This window comes from Cyanistes caeruleus, chromosome Z, assembly GCF_971803275.1.
Source record: "Cyanistes caeruleus chromosome Z, bCyaCae1.hap1.1, whole genome shotgun sequence".
NCBI classification, from domain to species: Eukaryota; Metazoa; Chordata; class Aves; order Passeriformes; family Paridae; genus Cyanistes; species Cyanistes caeruleus.
In genome coordinates, this window is record NC_141732.1 from 39891510 (window position 1) to 39910432 (window position 18923).

The 18923-nt window shown below is 39.8% G+C and overlaps 1 protein-coding gene across 9 annotated transcripts in view; it reads left to right on the forward strand.

The window, feature by feature from the left end:
- SEMA4D (semaphorin 4D) overlaps window positions 1–18923 on the forward strand; it is an 83562-nt gene that overhangs the window by 54053 nt on the left and 10586 nt on the right. For 6 of the 9 annotated variants that reach the window (XM_086869125.1, XM_086869124.1, XM_086869123.1 and 3 more), the window contains exons 2-10: window positions 739–801; window positions 8139–8247; window positions 8383–8530; window positions 10767–10912; window positions 12126–12188; window positions 14588–14686; window positions 15766–15859; window positions 16803–16916; window positions 17821–17972. In XM_086869125.1, the coding sequence (XP_086725251.1) occupies window positions 8437–8530; window positions 10767–10912; window positions 12126–12188; window positions 14588–14686; window positions 15766–15859; window positions 16803–16916; window positions 17821–17972 (762 nt within the window). In that variant the 5' untranslated portion in view covers window positions 739–801; window positions 8139–8247; window positions 8383–8436. Of the gene's footprint in view, window positions 1–738; window positions 802–8138; window positions 8531–10766; window positions 10913–12125; window positions 12189–14587; window positions 14687–15765; window positions 15860–16802; window positions 16917–17820; window positions 17973–18923 lie in introns of all 9 variants that reach the window. The other 3 variants (XM_086869120.1, XM_086869121.1, XM_086869122.1) reach the window with 1 other exon arrangement.

Below are 18923 nucleotides of genomic sequence, written 5' to 3' on the forward strand. Positions count from 1 at the left end.
ATGGCTCAGACCCTTCTAAAAGTGCTTTGACGAGCATTAGGAAGTACCTGTGCTAAATACGATCTATTGCAAAAGTGTTTTGAGTCTGCATATTGGAAGCGTGTTAGGTGCAGCAGTCTTGGGATAAATGCTTTGTTGTGCCCAGCTGTGGTTGTTTCAGAGTGACCCGCTCTTCCCCTGTGATTACAGCAAATCAAATACAAGCATGCAGGGTTTCACTGTGTCCAGCTCCTCTTTCCTAAGCTTGTGCATAGTGCAGTTCTTTAATAATGCAAGAAAGTGTTGGAACTGCTTGATATGAATTTAGTAAAGGTAGCTGTTTGTGGGGCTGGCTGGTGTCTAACCTCTCTCTAGTACATCCCATACCAGCGTGTGAGGGGTCCCAGACTCTTACCAGTATCGGTAATTCCTGCTGCAATGCAAGTGCGGAATAATTTTGAACTGGGTAGGTATCAGCCAGTTTGGGATAGGAGAAACAAACTGAGTTTTAGAAGGGCTGATGTGTCTGCTTTTTATCAGGTCTGCTTAATATTTTTTGTGTTAAGTGCAATGTCAGGATCTTGGCTCATTGGATGCAAATGTAGCAGTTCTGTATTTTGTCAGGAATGTTCTTCCCTGGTAATCTGGAAAATAAAAGTCAGACTTTTGGGGGAGGATTTATTATAATTCCCATATCAGAACTTGCCCTTCAGGATTATGTGGTACTGGTGCCAAAGCTTGTTTCTTATCCCTTTTCAGAAAGGACGCGTTTCTGACGGCTTCCCAGCTCTGGCGTGTGCAGGAGGCTCCGAAGGGTGGCAGGTACGTACATTGAAACCTGAGGTACATCCCCACAGCAAGGGGGGGCTTTGTTGGATTTGTGGTGACTCTGTTACAGGTGTCCTTGTTAGCAAAACAAATAAATATACCGTAGGAATACTAGGGACTTGGTGCGTATTGAAAAATGTCAGTCAGGATTGAACTACGATTTGATTTATTGCATTCTTTTGCTTCAAGACTAAACACTCAGGAAACTTACCAGGAAAGGACTTTCTTTATTCAGGAACATACTCTGTATTTACCTGTTCTTCAGTTGTCTCTAAAAGGTCCTGTTCAGAGTGTCACCTTCCCTGTTACTTGGTTTATGTGCATGAAAGGGTACTGGGCTTGCATTTGGAGATGTTTGACTCTGGAAGTGTTGCTGGACACCTAAGGTTTTTAATTTTTTTCCTAAAGCACACATACCTGTTAATTTAGACACATAGGTACTTTCACATGTGCCATTAATTGCCAAGAGGCATGTTCAAATGACTCATTCAGTCCTATGAGCCCAAGAGGAAATGAGAAAGAAACTGAGTGCTATTTTTGATTGTGACAATATGTTTTAACAGGTAAGAGAAGACAAATTTCAGGGACTTCCATTCTTGCTTGGTTTTGACTGCAGCTCTGTCACTGTCACAACCCAGGTTTAATATCTGGGAGTGCCCAGTCAGGCAGAAAAGGGTCTTTGATCAGGGTAGCTCTTGAATTCTGTATTCTGATAGCTCAGCATCCAAGTTAGCTCTTTCCTATTGCTCTTTGAAGTTGAAGTTTAGGTTAGGGACTATTGTGATCTACCCACAATAATCTTAAAAATAAGGATTTTTATCTGTCTTGTACGTATCTTTTGTTTTGCATAACACTTCATCTTTGCCCACAGAAAAAGAATGTAGTAGTAAAAGAAACAGGAATACAAGCTTAAAAAAATAAAGGGTCTTTAGCAGTACCTGTCTGAGGATAAATTCTCTTATTTAAGCACAAAAATTAGTTTTCTGAGGACTGCTTGATGGCTTATTTATCAGGCAGAAACAGAAAATACTGATTTCTGGCCTAAAACTGGGAATTTGTTTTCTCGGCTTGTATATCCTCTTTTAGCACTAGTGCACATCCTCTAGCAGGTTTTGTGGTAGAGATAAAGACCACACCAAATTATCTTAAGAATCTTCATCTAATTTGTAATCATCTAGCAACTACAAAGTATTTTGGTTATAGTTTGAAATGCAAATAGTCCCATGCTCTACATGTATATTAATCATAAAGGGCTGTTGGTCTGCTAGTTTGAGGCTGTACCTTATCTCAGGAGAAAATTAATCCATATGTATTTTATAATAAAAACATAGTAAATAATGATGTTTTTCATGAGACTGTATAAAAATGGTACTGTGCCCGAGGTTTTTAAAAGGCTGAGAACTAAAGTAAAGGTATAACCAGTCTGTCTTTAATGTTCTGAAACTCACAAACTTTGTAATCAAAACTCAAGCTGTTGAAGGTAATTTGTACATTTCTCACTGTGTAATTTTAATTACTTAAAATACAAACGTTGCTAACTTTGCCTTTCAGTTTTGGAAACAAAGTTGAAAAATAAGAGGTTTAAGCAAAATCTCTCACAGTTCTACTTCTCTGTTTTGTTTTTTTTTCCATGCATGGAACCTTAGAATCTGTTTTAAAATAGGCATCAATAAATATTAAAGCAGGCTTGTGTTCTGCTAAAGCTTCAAAAGGAAGTTATTTAGGGAGAACTTGGAATTTATGCCCTCTGACAGTTGAATCCTTTAACTCACCCTTTTCTGCTGGTGGAAGCAATTCACTCATAAATTTGCCTGTCTCCACATATTGAGCTTCATATCCCTTATCACAGTGACTTACAAGTTACTCCTTGCAAGTTTTGCAAATGTGTTTGGGTTTTTTGCTGTGTGGGTTAGTTGTTTTTTTAAATTATTATTATCATTATCTAAAAATAGCACGGTAGACTGCCTGCTGAACCTGCCATGGTGGTTTTGCTCCTGGCAGTGGGAAGGAAGGGTGTCTTGCAGTTAGTTGTTCCTTACTGTGACGTCCTCGTTTTTCTGTCCCTGGACAGCGAGTGATGAGACAGTGATTTGACAGAGAGATAGGGAAGTATGTATTTTAAAGGGCCTTTAAGCCTAAAGAAAAGTGTTCTTTTGTCTGGCAGCCTCAGTGGCGGGGCTGGCATCACCCCGTGGTCATGGAGCTATGCATTGCTTTTGTTGGGCAAGAAAAGTGGGTGACATTGTGGGTGGGAGGATAAGTACAGACTAGATGAGGGATTGCAAGGAAAGATACACCCTGTGGAGGAGAGTAAAGTGCAATACAAAAAGGGAAGAAAATTATGGGGGCACTTAGTACGGCTGGGGAATCATGAAAAGAGTGATGGAATTAGGCCAGCATGGCCAGTGCTTCTTTGGCTTTCTTCAGGGAGATGCTGGATCCTCTGTGATGGTAGTGATAATTTCTTGGGAATGACAAGAGTCCCAGCTATGATGCTGACCGTTTCTGGTGTGTTAGTAAATTCTCCTGGTTTTGACCTTCATATACAAAATAAAACTAGATCCACTTAGCAGTTTATGTAGTACTGAGCCAAACTAGGCTGCACAATTCAACTAAGTGTTTCTCAGAAGAAAAGATATTTCAAAAGCACATGTTGCAAAATTGGCCATTTCCTAGCTTTAAAATTCCAGAACTTGGCTAACTTAGGCGGCATTTGCTCATATGAGATGCACACACTTGGATCCAGCCGTACCATGCTGACTGGGGAAGATGACACTCTCCTCTGGGTTGCATTACTTAGAAAAAACCTGGGTACTGGCAAGGGTTGTGGAATTGACGTATCTGAAAGATGAAACTTGGTGTTCACAAGTACTTCTTTGTGCATACTTTGCCTTCGTGTCCTGGAGGATGAGAAAGGTGACAGTCCCCTTCCCATGGCTGGTTTTCCAGCTTCTCACATGGCATGACTAGGATTTTGCATTTTTCCAGAAGGTGGACGAAAACACTGCTTCTTTGCTGCCCAGTGACACAGGTGACACGAGAGACAGATGGTTTCTGATCTTGGTAGCAGTCAGTATATGCCATTGCAATTCCCTGGTTTCAGAACTTGTATTCCTTACTAGCAGTTATGCAGCCTCTTTTCTAATAACTTTGAATTTCTGTCCTTCAAGAGAGCAGACAATTGTTTCTACCCGTTTCTCTGTCCATGCGTTACAATTATACATGTGAAGGGGAATGTTCACAGCTTTGAGCTTCCAGCTGTGCTCTGCCAAATTGACAGGAGTTGCATTGATTGCTTCTCCAGTTGCCCTGGTTTTAGTCACCATAAATAATAGGCATTACAGAAAACTCAAGTTTATTCCATTTTGTCATTATACAGTGATGCAAAATTATCATCAGAGTTCCTAAATCATTGATGAACTGATTACTTACCTCAGAAAATTTTTAACAGTTTTACAGAAAAGATGACCAGTGGTCACTTTAATCAGAATTTAATCACGTAACCAAATATTTCAGGTTTCTTTCAAATTTACTTCTTTAGTGTACTTTGCTTGTTTCCAAGCAAGCTGCGGCTTATTTTTTGGGAGTAATGCTCAAAGTATTAGGAGACCTAACTTTCCAGAAATTCAAAGCACTCAGATCTAATCAAAGCTAGTGAACACTGATGAAATTGAAGTTAATCTGGAAATCAGGCCATTGTCTGGGCCTTTTAATTTTTTTTTTTTCTTTTCTTTCTTTCTTCTTTACCCCTTGTGTTATATAAAAAGAGGTTCATATTATCTTATGAATGACCTCGCAGTGGATGTCAGTGAAGGATTTACTCCAGATAATTTTCAGCACAGAGAAGGGAGGGGCAGGGGAGAGTAATTAAATTGAAGGCTAAATTAGAGGACAAGGTTCTGAGTGCATTTTCATCTCTATTTAAAGTTATAAAAATGAGAACAAAGTGGATCTTGCACAATTGGGTATGTAATGTTCACTGTAGACTGTTTAATTCCTTTTTGTAACATCCAAAATTTTGCCTTAGATTATCAAGTAATGTCACGCAAGTCAAACCTATCAGTGTGAAAAAAGGACCTTTCTTGCAACGCTGTACAATAGGAGTGAAATCACAGGTTTCCATTTTGTATAGCCAGGGCAGTTCTCAGTCTACAAAGCAAAACAGGCACTAAAGGATCCAGCTAGACTCTTTGTTTCCTTCAAAAGGTAATGTAATTTGTTTCAAGTTTCACTGTCATTTTGCATTTGCCAAGATAGGTGAGCTAGACTAGGAATGTAATGTGAATGTAGGAAAACTCAGAATTTTCCTTTACTAGGGCTTATATTTGCTAATCCTATTTGAAAGTTCAAAAAATGCACAGGACTTCAGAAGTCTCTTCTGGAGTCATCTCTGCTATATGGTATTGTACATAACTGATAGCTTGAAGTTGTCCTGGCTGTCTCTTTAAAATGAAATAAAAAAAAAGAAATTTTAAAAAAATAAAATCAAGAATTAACAGGGAATTGATTTTTATATGCAGTCTTTTAAGTAATAAGACGTAGCATTAAGAAAAGGATTAGCTGTGTGTATAAACGATGAGTCAAAGATGTTTCTTCATACTGCTGTTTTCCTCCTTACATTTATCTTAAAATAAAATAGCTAATTTGCTTGGAACTTTAATAATTAACTGTTGTTACCTTTTTGAACACTGACCTGTAAAGCTGTTTGCTTGCCTCAGAATATGTCATGCCTTGTAACTTGGATGAGTGGGCACCTTTAATGTATTGGAGAGCAAAACCTGGAATTGCTTGTATATGATGATAAATAGGAAGGATGAAAGACAAAAAAGCTTAATAAGCTTAACTGAAAATATGATGCCTTATAAACCAAAATTATTTTTATGATCTTCTGCAAAGAGTTGAATTTGATCCAAACTACTTACTAAGACAAAAAAAAAATAGAAAAACAAATAAAGTTACAGGTTCAGCTTAAGCAAGTTACAGTCGTGTGGATTTGTTTCTTATTAGATAAAAGATTTATAGAAATAAATGAGATGTCTAAATCTTTTAATCTTGCCTGTGAACATTTAGTAAAGCAGGTGTAAACACTTAGAATGTAGTTGCCTGTCTTCTACTCGGCCGCCTTACTTAAGATCCACTGGCTACACTTACTAGAGATTCCTTGCCTTTTCCTGCTTAAACCCAGGTCCTCCCAGAGGCATCTTGCTTGTGGTTAGAGGTGATCTTGCTGCAGCTTCACCTTAGTCTTTTTACCTCTGAGTTTTTCTGGCCTCTTCCTTTTAATGTTTCTAATGATTTTATAACCTTCTGTCATGGATTGACTCTGACTGCATGCCAGGAACCCACAAAAACTGCTCACACACTCTCATGTGCAGCTGGACAGGGGAGAGAAAATTTAACAAAGGGTTCATGGGTAGAGATAAAGACTGGGAGAGATCACTCATCAAATACCACCATGGGCAAAACAGGCTCTAATTAGAGATCTGAATTGTAAACATTACTAATGCAGTCAGAGCAGGATAAAAAAAGCCCTCAAAACAACTTCAACCCCACCCCTCTATCCTTCCCAAGCTCTACCTCCTGTCCCAGTGGTGCAGATTGACAGGGAATGGGGATTATGGTCAATTCCTCAGCCTTGGTTTATCCAAGGCTGGGAGAGGAGTCATTCCCCAGCTGCACTGTGGGGTCTCTCCCCTGGCAGACAGCTCTCCATGAACTTCTCTGATGTCAGTCCCTCTCAGGAGCACCAGCTCCGTGTGACCTGCTGCAGTGTGAGTCCACCCCTCGGGCAGCAGTCCTCCCAAAGCTGCTGCAGCCTGGGTCACTCTTCCATGGGGTGCAGTCCTTCAAGGAGAGATGGCTCCAGCATGGGAGCAGAGCTGCTCTCTCCACAGTTCTCTCACAGGGTCACAGCTTCCTACAGCATCCACCTGCTGGCACGGGGCTCCTCCACATGCTGCAGGTGGATCTCTGCATCCCCACGAACCTCCACGGGCTGCAGGGGCACGGCTGCCTCGCTACGATCTGCACCAGGGGCTGCAGGGGAGTCTCAGCTCTGGTGCCTGGAGCACCTCCTGCCTCTCCTTCTGCACTGACCTCTGTCTGCAGGGCTGTTCTCACCCTGCTCTTTCTGCTCACAGCTAAAACTGTGGCACCACCCGTGGTTTGATTTCTTCCTAAATTCATTATCACAGAGGCTTTAGCACCATTTGTAATCGGGCCAGCCTTGGCCAACAGCACATTTGTCTTTGGAGCTGCCAGTGGTTGGCTCTGCTGGATGTGATGGAAGCTTCTAGCATCTTCTTCCTCAAGCCACCCCTGTAGCCCACTTGCTACCAAAACCAGACCGTGCAAAATCAATACAGCTTCACTTGCCCTCCTAATGGATGACCTCTAGGTATGACGCTATCTTGTACTGTTGCGTGTCTCTTACTAGAGTTACAGTGTCTCAGGCAGTGGTGGCACAGTGATTATCTGGCATCTTGTGCCCTGCTGCAAAGGGTGATGTGTTTTTTTCATCACCACCCCAAATGTGATGGGTATTTACGATCGGGTAATTGATGAATGTACTCACTGCTTCTGGAGTCTTCACCTAGGAGTGGTTGTAGGAAGGTGGGAGGAGTGGAGACTTCTGGAAGATGGTGTAGAAAGCAGTGAACAGTTTTGTTTATTAGGACAGGTCTTTCTGGGTCTGAGAGTAATAGTTGACTCAGAGACACAATGACTTTCATGAGACTGTCTATCTAGCAGTTTCACTATTGAAGTGTTTACTCCCTTAATTTTTTTATGCAGTCCATTAGCTCTTGGTTTCTGTAGCTGTATTTCTATCCCCTGCACACTCCACACTTTGGGTGAGTTAGTAGCATTATAGGAAACTTCACTAAAAAAAGACACTTCTGTGAGATCCCAAGTATGGGAGCTACAGCAGATTTGTGTAACCATACTTACTATTAATGCTGTATTTCTCGTGTTCTTTGGTCTGTGATCTTAGTTATAGTGATCTTGTGATCTTTGTTGCTTGTTAGAGAGGTGGGGTTTTCTTTGCCACGCTGTTGAAAGAATAGACTAGAGTCAAGTTATGTGCATTAAGCATAATTGACAATTCAAAATGTTTACACTTGGAATTCTAGATTTAAAGGATTGCTTTCAGTTATTTCCCATTTGCCACGTAATGTGTGTCTTGTTTTTAAGAATGTGACTTCTACCAGTTAATGTATTGTATATCCAAAAGATATGCAGACAGCTATAGAAGTACTGCAAGATCAGTGCTATTTTTGGCAGTATTTGGTTTGCTTTCTCTTCTACTTCTTACTTCCCTCCTCTCTCCACAGCCTCATTTATTTCTCCGGCAAACAGAAGAATGCACTCAGTCACACTTCTCAGCAGCTCTGCAGCCTGTGGAGCGTGTGGGCAGTCTCTGTATGCAGCATCCTGGAAAATGTGCGTTCTCTTGAAGTGATCTGCTGAAAAGCACGTACTTGTACAGTTGTTCCAGCCTCCCTTGTTGCATTGCCCTCAAAGGCTGAAATGCCTGGTCTCTAATACTCTCTGGGGTCTCTATTTCATCTGCCAAAGAAACGCTACCTGCTGCAGTTACCCATTGAACCCTGAAGAGCAAGGACACTGAAGATGGCCCTGTCTGCTTTTTATGCAGTTTGGGGCTTGTTGCTAGAAGTGGCAATAGCATTTGGCCCAGTACCGAGGATCACTTGGGAACACAAAGGTAAGAACAGAAATTTAAGTTTTGTAATATGGGACATTACCTCATCCTCAGGGTTTCTGTGGGTTTTGAAACTCACTGAGGCTTTAGGTTCTTTCAGCCAATTTGCTGTGAATTTGGTCAGGTATTGCTACTTGGCTCAGCTTATGAAATGCTTAGGACCAGAATATGCAAAAATCATTCGGGCATTGGTTAAGTGATTTTGGTTTCTTCAAGCAGCTTTGAAAGCAGAGGAGAAATTCCAAATTTGGCTTTCTCAGCTGAAGGATATTGCAACTGAAACTTGTTTCAAGAGAAAACCCCAGTAGGTGTATTTTATTTTAATCAAATTACTTTTACCTGGAGTCTGAATACGCTAGCAAAATGCACCTCTCCAGCTAATAATCTATTTTGACGCTGAGCCATCCTGAGCATTAAATAAATCAACAGGCAAATGAAAAATAAGGATTTGGCCTTCTTCCAACAGCATTTTATGGTGTCTAGAGATGAAAGTCTTTCACAGAACACTGCTTTTCTTGCATTTGAATCTGCAATTTGAAATTGCAGCACATATTCCTAATCTCCCAATACAATAATCAGGAGTCTGCAAATAAAAGTGCAAAAAGAAGTAACAGAAATCAGAGGATCCTCTGGCTTTTGGTTTAATAACTTAGCCTGGCTCTGAAGAGAACTTTAGAGCCGTGTCTATAGAGTAGTTTTTTTGTGAATATAAGCACTTTTTTTCCTTTTTTCTGTTGCTACCCCCCCATTACCCATGTGGCATGGATGTTTTAAGAGATTTTGTCTTTGGGTCCTTTAACATTAGTAAGCAGCAGTGGAGTCCTTACCCAAATGTGCAGTAACTGAACAAACCCAAACAAATACACTGGCTGCATAATGAAGCAATCTTAAATAAGGATGTTAAATTCTGAGCAGATATTCTGAAGGAAAAGATAAATGGAGATTAAGAATGTAGTAGGAATAAGCAGATTATGAGATGAGTGTAGAAGTGTTTTTCCTGATTATTGGTATAGCAATTAGTGAGCTGCTGATACAGGCTTTCAGGAAGGGCAGCCTAGACAAGGCTTGTAGTTCCTGCTTAGACTCCTTGATGCTTCTATCTTGTAGTGGAAATTTGGCAAGTTGCAATTTAATGGTATGGTAAGGTACTGCCCACTCACATCCAAATTAGTCAAAATAAATGGAGTTTATTATTCCTGCTGTTTCTCTCTCTGTCTGCTAAAGATTGTTGCATTTAAATGCTGGAAACCTACTTTGAATAGGAGAGGGAGTTTAGTTCAGTGGAGTTGTATGAACCAGTTCATCCATTTTGGGAAAATTTTCCTGCCAAGTAAAAGATTGCAAAATTACATGCTCGAGAATCTAGTTTAAAATTAGTGTTTCTGGAGTGTTATAGTTGAAAATGTGTAATTACTAATGAGAGAATTGGAAGTAATAGTATATTGTTTTCATCTGTATCGTAAAAAGCCATGTTTAATTAATCTTGTGTCTTCATGTACAAAAGCTTTCAGTCATTTTTACATTATACATTCAGAAAAAATACTCTTGTTATAGTTTTTGTCATTTTTCTTCAAGCTAATCCGGTCCATTCTACACACTTCCTCATTCCACTGCCTGCTCTCTTGTATCTCCCTCTTCTTATTATCTTATTTATATTCTTCCTGATTTTTTCCCTCATGCTGTTATTTTGTGTGTATGTTGTGTATATCATCTCTGGTCTTCACTTCACAGTCAGCTGTAAATTGTTTGTTACTTGCTTTTTTGTCTTATGTCAATATGCTGAAAAGTTGTCTTCAGGATATTCTGTAAGATTTGTTCAGGGTAGTTGCAAGGGATGTGCTGACTGGCCTGATTTTCCACAGTAGATTGGTATATGGAAAGGAAAAGGTGAGGAACAGTCTGACCATGGATGTGGAAAATAGAAGTTTAGAAAAAGCAAGTACAAAAAAAAGATTGAAGGAATAAGTGAGTTACAGGGATCACCACAAGAGGAAGTACTCAAGCATTTGAAATTCAATGAGAAAGTCGGGACAAGTGATTTCAGTGTTGGTGGAAGCTTCTGTTTCTGCTGAATCGAGCTTCTAAAGGGTCCCTTGTCTTTTACACAGGTTCTCTGAACTAACCTTTGTTGTTTTCAAGTTTTCCAGCAGCTGTTAGTCAACTTCAAAAAAAATTACTTATGAGCTTGACCCTAAGTGATTGTGTATCTTCATGAGGTGCTATTTTTTTTTTTCAACAGAGGTCCAGCTAATACATTTTAATGAATCAAAAGTGTCAAACTATTCAACCTTGCTGTTAAGTGAAGACAAGAACATTCTCTATGTAGGAGCCAGGGAAGTGATCTTTGCCTTAAATGCCGTGAATATTGCTGAGAAGCAGCACGAGGTATGCCTTTTGGTACATCATCCTCCATGTAAAAATTTTACTCCAAATTTGACTTAATTTCCTGATACCAGCAGCATTTCATTTTAGTAAAAAATACCTGAAAAGGTACCTAAAAGAGAAATTACTCTGTATGGTCTACTCCAGTACTATTTCTGGAAGATTTTACAGAGTAAAAGAGAATGAGAAAGGAGAAGCTGGGTATATAAACAAGTAATTAGAGATCTCCTTGGGTGTTTTGTTCTTGGGGGCAGGATGCTGGATGAGAGGGACTGTGTGGGTATCATCTGTAGTTGTAGTTCTTCCACGTTTTCCTAATATCAGGAGTGGGCCATTTTCTGTTAGTCTGAGTCAATAAGTAATCTGAAACAGAGGCAAAGCTGGGGCTTGCTTGCAGCAGGCTGCAGATGTGCTGCAAATGAAGGCACTGTCCTGTCAGTCTCATCTTCTATTTTGTGTCTAGGTGTGTCTGCACAGCAGACACAAGTGGTGCTGCAGACAGGTCTGATCAGCTTGCTCAGAGAAGTACTTTAAATATGTTTGTGCTGGTTTCTCAGAGTAGATTAGCCCAGACAGAAGTCTGCTAATGTTATACTGCTTCCAGGTTCTTCCCAGGCTCCTGCTTTTCATCCCATCAGCCACACCAGCTGACGTGTAGATGTGCAGTGTGAACTACCACCCAGGGTGCTTTAGAAGATGCTTATATGATTTCTAATGTGAAGAACATGTTCATGGGTGGTGGTAATGGGCATTTCTACCAGCATATGAAACATAGTTGTAAAGTTCTACTCAGTATAGTGTAAATTAGTCCAGTAAATTTTCTTTGATTCCTTTCCCCCAATTGTTTTTTATTCAAGTGCTAATGAAATTGAGAAGTACTTCAGATTGAAAAAATACTTAAGCCAGTCACAGTTGCATTTCCCTAATGCTTGTGGTAATGAAAAGTTCATTAGTCATTTGTGGGGAATCATCATTATGAACGCAGAAGATGGTAGTTTAGTTCTGCTTAAGGCACGTGGATTTGAAAATGTCAGATTTTTCTCCCTGAGAAAAAAATGTTTTCGAACCTTTGAATGGTAGTTGCAAAATGTCTTGCATTTGCTCTAGATAGGATTGCCTTTTCTTGTGTGTGTTACTGCAAGATTTTTAGACCTTGCATTGAATTATAGTGTTTCATATTTCAATGTGCTTTTTTGCTGCACGTTTTTTCACTTAGTTACACTGGAAGGTCACAGAAGATAAAAGGACTAAATGTGCAGTCAAGGGCAAATCAGAACAGGTATGTACTTTTATTGAATTTCGAGAAAGATCTTCTGCATTTTACTTAAAGAGGAGTGACATTAAAAGAAGAAAGTCTCCAACTGTTTGAAATTAAAATTCCAAAACCATCACCTAATTTCTTTTTCATTAACTTGAGCATTAGAAGCTGCAGCGTGCTCAGTCTTTTTTTTTTCTTAGCTCATTATTTTTGTTGTTGAATATTATTTGAATGTTTGAAAATCTGAACACAGTCTTGACGTGTGCTTAATGTTAATGGTTTTCCATTAGGATGATAAACCAATATTGCTTTCACTGAAGTAATTGATAGCAACTGTTGTGTTTTGTTATTGTAATGATTCATTCACAGCATTTGATTTTAACAGAGTGAATGATTAATTTTGTGTGCTTTGCTTTGGGGCATGGGGGTTTTTTATTAGGCCAGTGTATTTTTTTCTCGAACTCTGTATATGTGTATTGTGTTGCTCGATGAGTGTGCCCCTTGTGTGACTCGGAGAGCTCAGACAGCACCCAGGCAGCCAGACCTCCTGTAAGCTTGGGCAGGGTCCCCTGGTGCTTTTGGGAGCCACCACTCCTCATGGCTGCCAGGGCACAGGCTGGCCTGCTCCTCTTGTCCCTCTGGGGAGAATGTTTACTTGAGGTAGTTGACTGTATGTGGCTGTACCTTTCCATTTGTGTAACACCACTTCATTTAATGATGCAGTAAAGCAGGGGTTTGCTAGGCAAGACTGATCAGGCCTTTAACACAGGTTTGAAAGTAGAAGTCCTGTGCACACAGAAAGCAGATCTACTCTGCACTTGGATCCTTGAATGTGCAGCCTCTTTAGTTTGCACAGTTAAAAACCCCAAATGCTGCATCCAGGGCTGATAGTTACCCTGCATTTGTGTGGTTAATCAGGATGGGAGTGGGCTGTCTCCATTTGACTAGCTGCTTCTTTCCCTTGACTGACCACTGATGATCATCAGTGCATTATTTGAACGTGAGGTGTGACAGATATTTAAGGTGTGTGTTGTCCATGTCTACCTCTGCAGGACAGGATCAGAGAATATTATTTTTGGTCAGTTGGGATTGCTGCTAATAATACTGATATACAGCCATGATGAATATGTGATATAAGTTTCCCTTGTGCATTAGCATGTGTTTAGCAGACTTGTGTGTGAGTCTCTGCAAGTCCTCTCAAAAATTACTGGTGGGGTATATTAGACCCCATTAATATGTACATTGATTGACCTCTGAATTTTTCTTATATTATCTCTTACTCCCAGTTTAGCAACTCATTGCTTAACTTATTGTAAAGCATTATTAAAGTATTATGAGTAAACTCATAGTTACTGCCAGCCACACTTTTTCCTCACTTTACTTCTAACCTTCTACTAGTCACATATACGTTGTAGCTATGATGTTCTGCACAGCGCAGTAGTTTCAAAAGGGTTAATGTATTAACTGCTACTTCTATTTCTTACATGTAAATGGGCAGTTCTGTCCCCCACCCATCAGCAATGTGGTGATACTTTTATAACTTTTTTATAACAACTTTTATAATGCCAGCAGAAAGCATTCATGCAGCTGTTCCAGGGCCTTGCCTGGCAGAAAACTGGTTTTACACTCTTCCCCCTTGCTTTTTTCCTCCCATACAGTCTCAGAAATATCTAATTTGTCTTGTAAGAAGGAATAGTAGTGCAAGTGCTTAAACTCGCCTAAGAAGTTCACAGAACAGCAGTTCAGTGGAGGGATCTGGCAGTGTACCAGCAAGAATTAAGGAGTCTTACTGATACTGGTTTTCTCCCTCTCTAAGTGGTTGTTTAGAGTTGTTTTACTTGATTATTATTTTGAGTTTTCACTGTATCCTTTATTAAGGATTTTGGTCAAACTCCTTGTTCTGTTTCAGAGCTTAAAAATGTTATGGAGCTTCCTTGGACAGTATCAAGGACTGGAAAAAAACCAAAAATGATGGCTATAAGCGGTAAAGCTTTGTAGCTATTTTGAGGGTATTAGAGGTTTTGCACTTAACAACCTGGGCTGTCACTGTTTCGTACAGATGTACGAGGGATGATAAGGTCTAAAACTCACTTCATGTTTAACTAGTTGTTCCCATGGACTGGAGGTGTGTTTGGGGTTTGTCCTTCCATAAAACCGCTTGGGATGGGCCTTGCTGAGCATGCTGTCCTGCTAGGACACTGAGGCAGCTGTGCAGTACTGGCCGTAGGAAACCAGCTGCTGCAGGATTGATTGGAGCTCCTGGAGGCTGCAGGGAGATGGTGTCCCAGTGTCACACGCGTTTCCCGGGCTTGCCAGTGTGATGTGGCATAAGTAGTGGCAGTGGACAATGTTGTTTGTTTATGTTGGAATGTAGAAGCTATGGTTGATCAGACTAGTCCTTTCCTCATCCTCTGTTACAGACAGAATGTCGTAACTACGTGCGCGTCTTGCAACAGCTGAATGATACTTTCCTCTATGTGTGCGGAACTAATGCATTTCAGCCAACCTGTGATTACCTGGTAAGATATGTTCACATGCTTTGATGCAAAAACAGCTGTAACTTAAGGGCAGCTCAGGTAAACAATGAGTTACTCTCCTTTCCCAAAACAGTTGCATCTTCCCTCCTGGCTTTAAGGTTTATGAGCATTTGTGGCACTGTCCCATCATAATGGCAGAGTATACTGCTCCTTTTTCAGAGCACATTTGCAGATTTGCACAGATCACTAACTGCAGATTTACTTTTTCTTGGCTTTTATACTTCTCCATGTATTGTGTGTTAGCATGAAACCAGTGACTAAAACTGAAATTACATTGTTTGAAACTTGCACTCATTACTGAATCTCCTGAAATTTCTCAGATTCCTGTCTGTGCTTGTCTCTGCTCCTGGCTGTGCCAAAGATGTGTAGTGCTGAACCCTTCAGAGTGAAGTCTTGGCACAGAATTAAAACTCCTTTTTCTTGCCACCGACTCTTGTATAATTTTCCTTACTGCAGCTCTTAGCAAACTGAAAATTGAGAAATCTTGTAATTCTCTATGCCTTTAGCTTCCAGTGCTTTCATTACATAGTATAACTGATTACTTCTCCAGTACTGTGACAACATTTCATCTTTCTGACCCTCATTCTCTTGGTTGGTAAGGGATTTATAAAGTAGCAGCCAAAGTACTCTGTTGCTAGTTGGATTATGCCCTATCTCACAAATTTGCCATCATCTCAAAAATTGCTTAATCCACCTCAGAAGGCCTTCTTGATTTCTAAGACAGTTGAATAATTGACAGTTCTTTCTATGTATCAGTTAACATCCCTGCCTTTCTTGCTTTTTTGGGTGTTCTTTCTTGAGGTCTGTCTGGATTTAACTTTTCATCTTTTGCTCTTTTCTGCTTCCACCCTCACAAATTATAGGATCCCTTTTTTTCTCTGTCTTTGGGACTCAAGATTTTCTGAAAACACATACGCCTTCTATAATTTTATACAAAATGCCTTTGATCCTGGAAGTTGATGATGTAGCCCATTATTTAGTGTTTAGTTTTTAGCCAACTTTGCACAGGTTGAGTGGCTGGAAGGAAAAAGTGCTAATAGTGGTTTTGTGGCTTTCAACAGAATTTAATTTCATTTGAACTTGGGGGTAAAAATGAAGATGGTAAGGGCAGATGTCCATTTGATCCTGCTCAAAGCTACACATCCGTTATGGTTGGTAAGTTCAGACTTTGCATTCCTCGTTCTTATGTTTAAAAATGTTCTGTTTTTTCCACTGTCACCCTCCAGTCTGTCATAATCAAAATGTTGGTTTGCATCCATATTTTGTCTGTATTGTGTATCCATATAGTTGTTAAAATAGTTACATAGTCAACCTAAGCATGCTTCTTAAATGGAGAACTTCAAACTAGTTTCTTTTGGAAGTAATTTCTAAAATACCAATTTTCAAACTGTATTTCTAAATGTTAAACATATGTAGTCTGGATAGTGTAAATGTGCTCAGACTGCCCTTGTACTATCAATTACTGTAATTTCAGTAAATATAAAAAGCAGTATTGTTAGCTGTCCCGAAGACAGTGGGGGAAGCGAGAATAGGGAAGCAAGATACTTATTGCAAGTGTACTTACTGCATGGAAACACACCACCCAGTCTTAATTTGGGGAAGCCAAAATTTGTGACTTCTACCTGCGTGTCTCAAGATCATAAAAGAGAAGCTTAACATCATATGAAACAGGAAATGAGAAAAAAAAAAAAAACGGTCCCTGCATTGTGCCTAAATCTGTGCAAATCGAGTTTGAGTAATGGTGGCATAGAAAGAGAAGAAAATAATTCCAGACTTCTGGTGCATTTAAGTAAATTTGCATGTTTTAAGATAAACTGTAGATTTTCATGTTAAATGTTAAAATGGCACAAAATTGATGTTACTTTTGTCAGCTCTCATGTTAGAGGAACAATAGTAATAATAAACCCAAGTGTGGAAGTGTTAGCTTGAGAATGATTGACAGAAATGTAAACATAAAAGACATGTCCAGGGCAATTCAGAGGAAATCTGTGTTTACTTTTTCTTGTGGGAAGTTAAAACTTATAGATTCACTAAGTATTTATGTACCCTTCTTGGTATCCAGTCCATAAGTTCTAATATATCTGGTTTTGTGTTGAAGATGAGGAGCTTTATTCTGGGACTTCCTACAATTTTTTGGGAAGTGAGCCTATTATTTCACGGCACTCTCATCAGAGCCCTCTGAGAACAGAGTATGCAATACCTTGGCTTAATGGTAAGTGGGCATGAAAGCTGGCCCATTTTTCTCCACCATCACACGTACAGGGTTTGAGTTTGGGTGTCATACCTGGGTGTGGAGCAATTGTCTGATATCTCAAACAGTTGGATTTCGTTATACCGGCATACTCTGTGAGTGTGTGCCCTCATGCGTGTCATAAAGAGATTGCATTTGGAAATTTCAGGATTTTCATCAGCACTGATGATGAAAACAGCTTCAGAATATTCATGTTTCAACTTGACATTAATGGTTTATTTCTTGTCTGCTAGTTCATCCTTGCAGTAATGCAGCTTAATTATGAAATGGCAAGGAATGGAATGGTTTTGGTCGTGAATTGGTTCTTAAATTGAGCTGATCACCATTATTGACACTTTAAGTTTGTGAATTTCAAAATTCACTGAATTTCGTGAATTCCCAGAGGTTTGAGGATTTGTGCCGAAAAGGACCAATATCATGACCATTGTCCGAAAAGTACAGGATTCTGAATTTGTAATACGTGTTATAATGGGACTGTCATTTTAGTGCTTTAGCACACAGCTGAAATGGAGGAGAGGCAGGCAAGAGGGATTTACCTCTCCAGGCCCATTAGAAAACCACATTTGAGTGTGGACTGGTGAGCCGTCAGATCATAGAGATCTCTCGGGTATCATAGTGCTTTAACGTAAGTTTTGTGGGGTTCTGTTTGGGTTTTTTTCTGTTTCTGGTCAGTGTTTTGTGGTTTGGGGTTTTTTTTAGAAATCCTGTTCATATTATGAGCAGCCAACTGGGTAAGTAGGTCAGCAAGCGGAGAGGAGGTAAATGCAGTGGGGAGCTGGGGTGAAGGACAGTGTCTGAGGGTCTTTGAGGGAGTCAAGTTAGTAGTCACATATATAATGGAAAATTCTTCTGTTTGTGTCTGTAGAGCCCAACTTTGTTTTTGCTGATGTGATAAGAGCAGATCCAAACAGCACAGATGGAGAAGACGACAAGATATACTTCTTTTTCACTGAGGTGTCTGTGGAGTATGAATTTGTTGGAAAATTGATGATTCCAAGAATAGCTAGAGTATGCAAGGTGGGAGATGGTTCGGTTTACTTTTACTGTATCTCATAGAATCTTGTGTGTGCATGTTAAAAAACATTGATTTCTCTGGACTTACTGCCAGGTAAATGGAGGTGGTTGAGTTTAGTAAACCGTAATGAATAAGCAGTTCCAGTCAGTTAGTCGGAACTGAGAAGGCCTAATGGTTGCTTTGTAAATAAATACTTGATTTAATTTTGCACTGTTGTAAAATTTCTGTATATCTGGGGGTTCTGCTTTTTTTGTCTGGGAGGAAACAAAACAACCATGACAAAATCCAGCAGTAGAAAAAGTGTTGCTCCAGTTTTCATTGTTCATTTTTTTAAAAAGTACAGCCCCCTGTGAGGAAGTGACTTTTGTTGGAGCTGAGCAGATAGGATGTATATCAAGGGACTTTGAATTAGCTGTATGCAAGCAAAACTGTAGCTGTGTCCACAGCAAAATAGCTCTTGACTGTGGTGTAGCAGATGGGACTTCTGTGAAGCTGCTACAGCTGCCAGAGCCTGAAGGGAAATGGTCACCAGCAGCCTGATTCTGTCACACTCACTGTGCTTAAACCCCAGTGTGTTAAGCTGGTTCAAACACATCCTCAGGAGTGCTGGTTAAAAGTCTTGCCTGATGGATGTTTTTTCAGCAGAAAATGTTTATTTAACAAAAACTTTTTCAGTGGAATGTATCAATTTCCTTTTTTTTCCAGCAGGAAGTTTACCTGTCTGTTTCATTTTTATGAGGTTGAAAGTTTTATTTTGACTTTACTGTTTTTGTATTTAAAGAGGGAAGTCAAAATATCAATAACAAGTTAGTGCCCTTGCGATTTCCATTAAACAAGGAGCTGGAGGCAGGTTTAGATGGGGCTTACTATTATGGCACTCTGCCCACTGACAGCTCATGCACACTTCAAAAGGGGAGTATTGTGGAATATGAGAGCTTCATCTATTACATTAT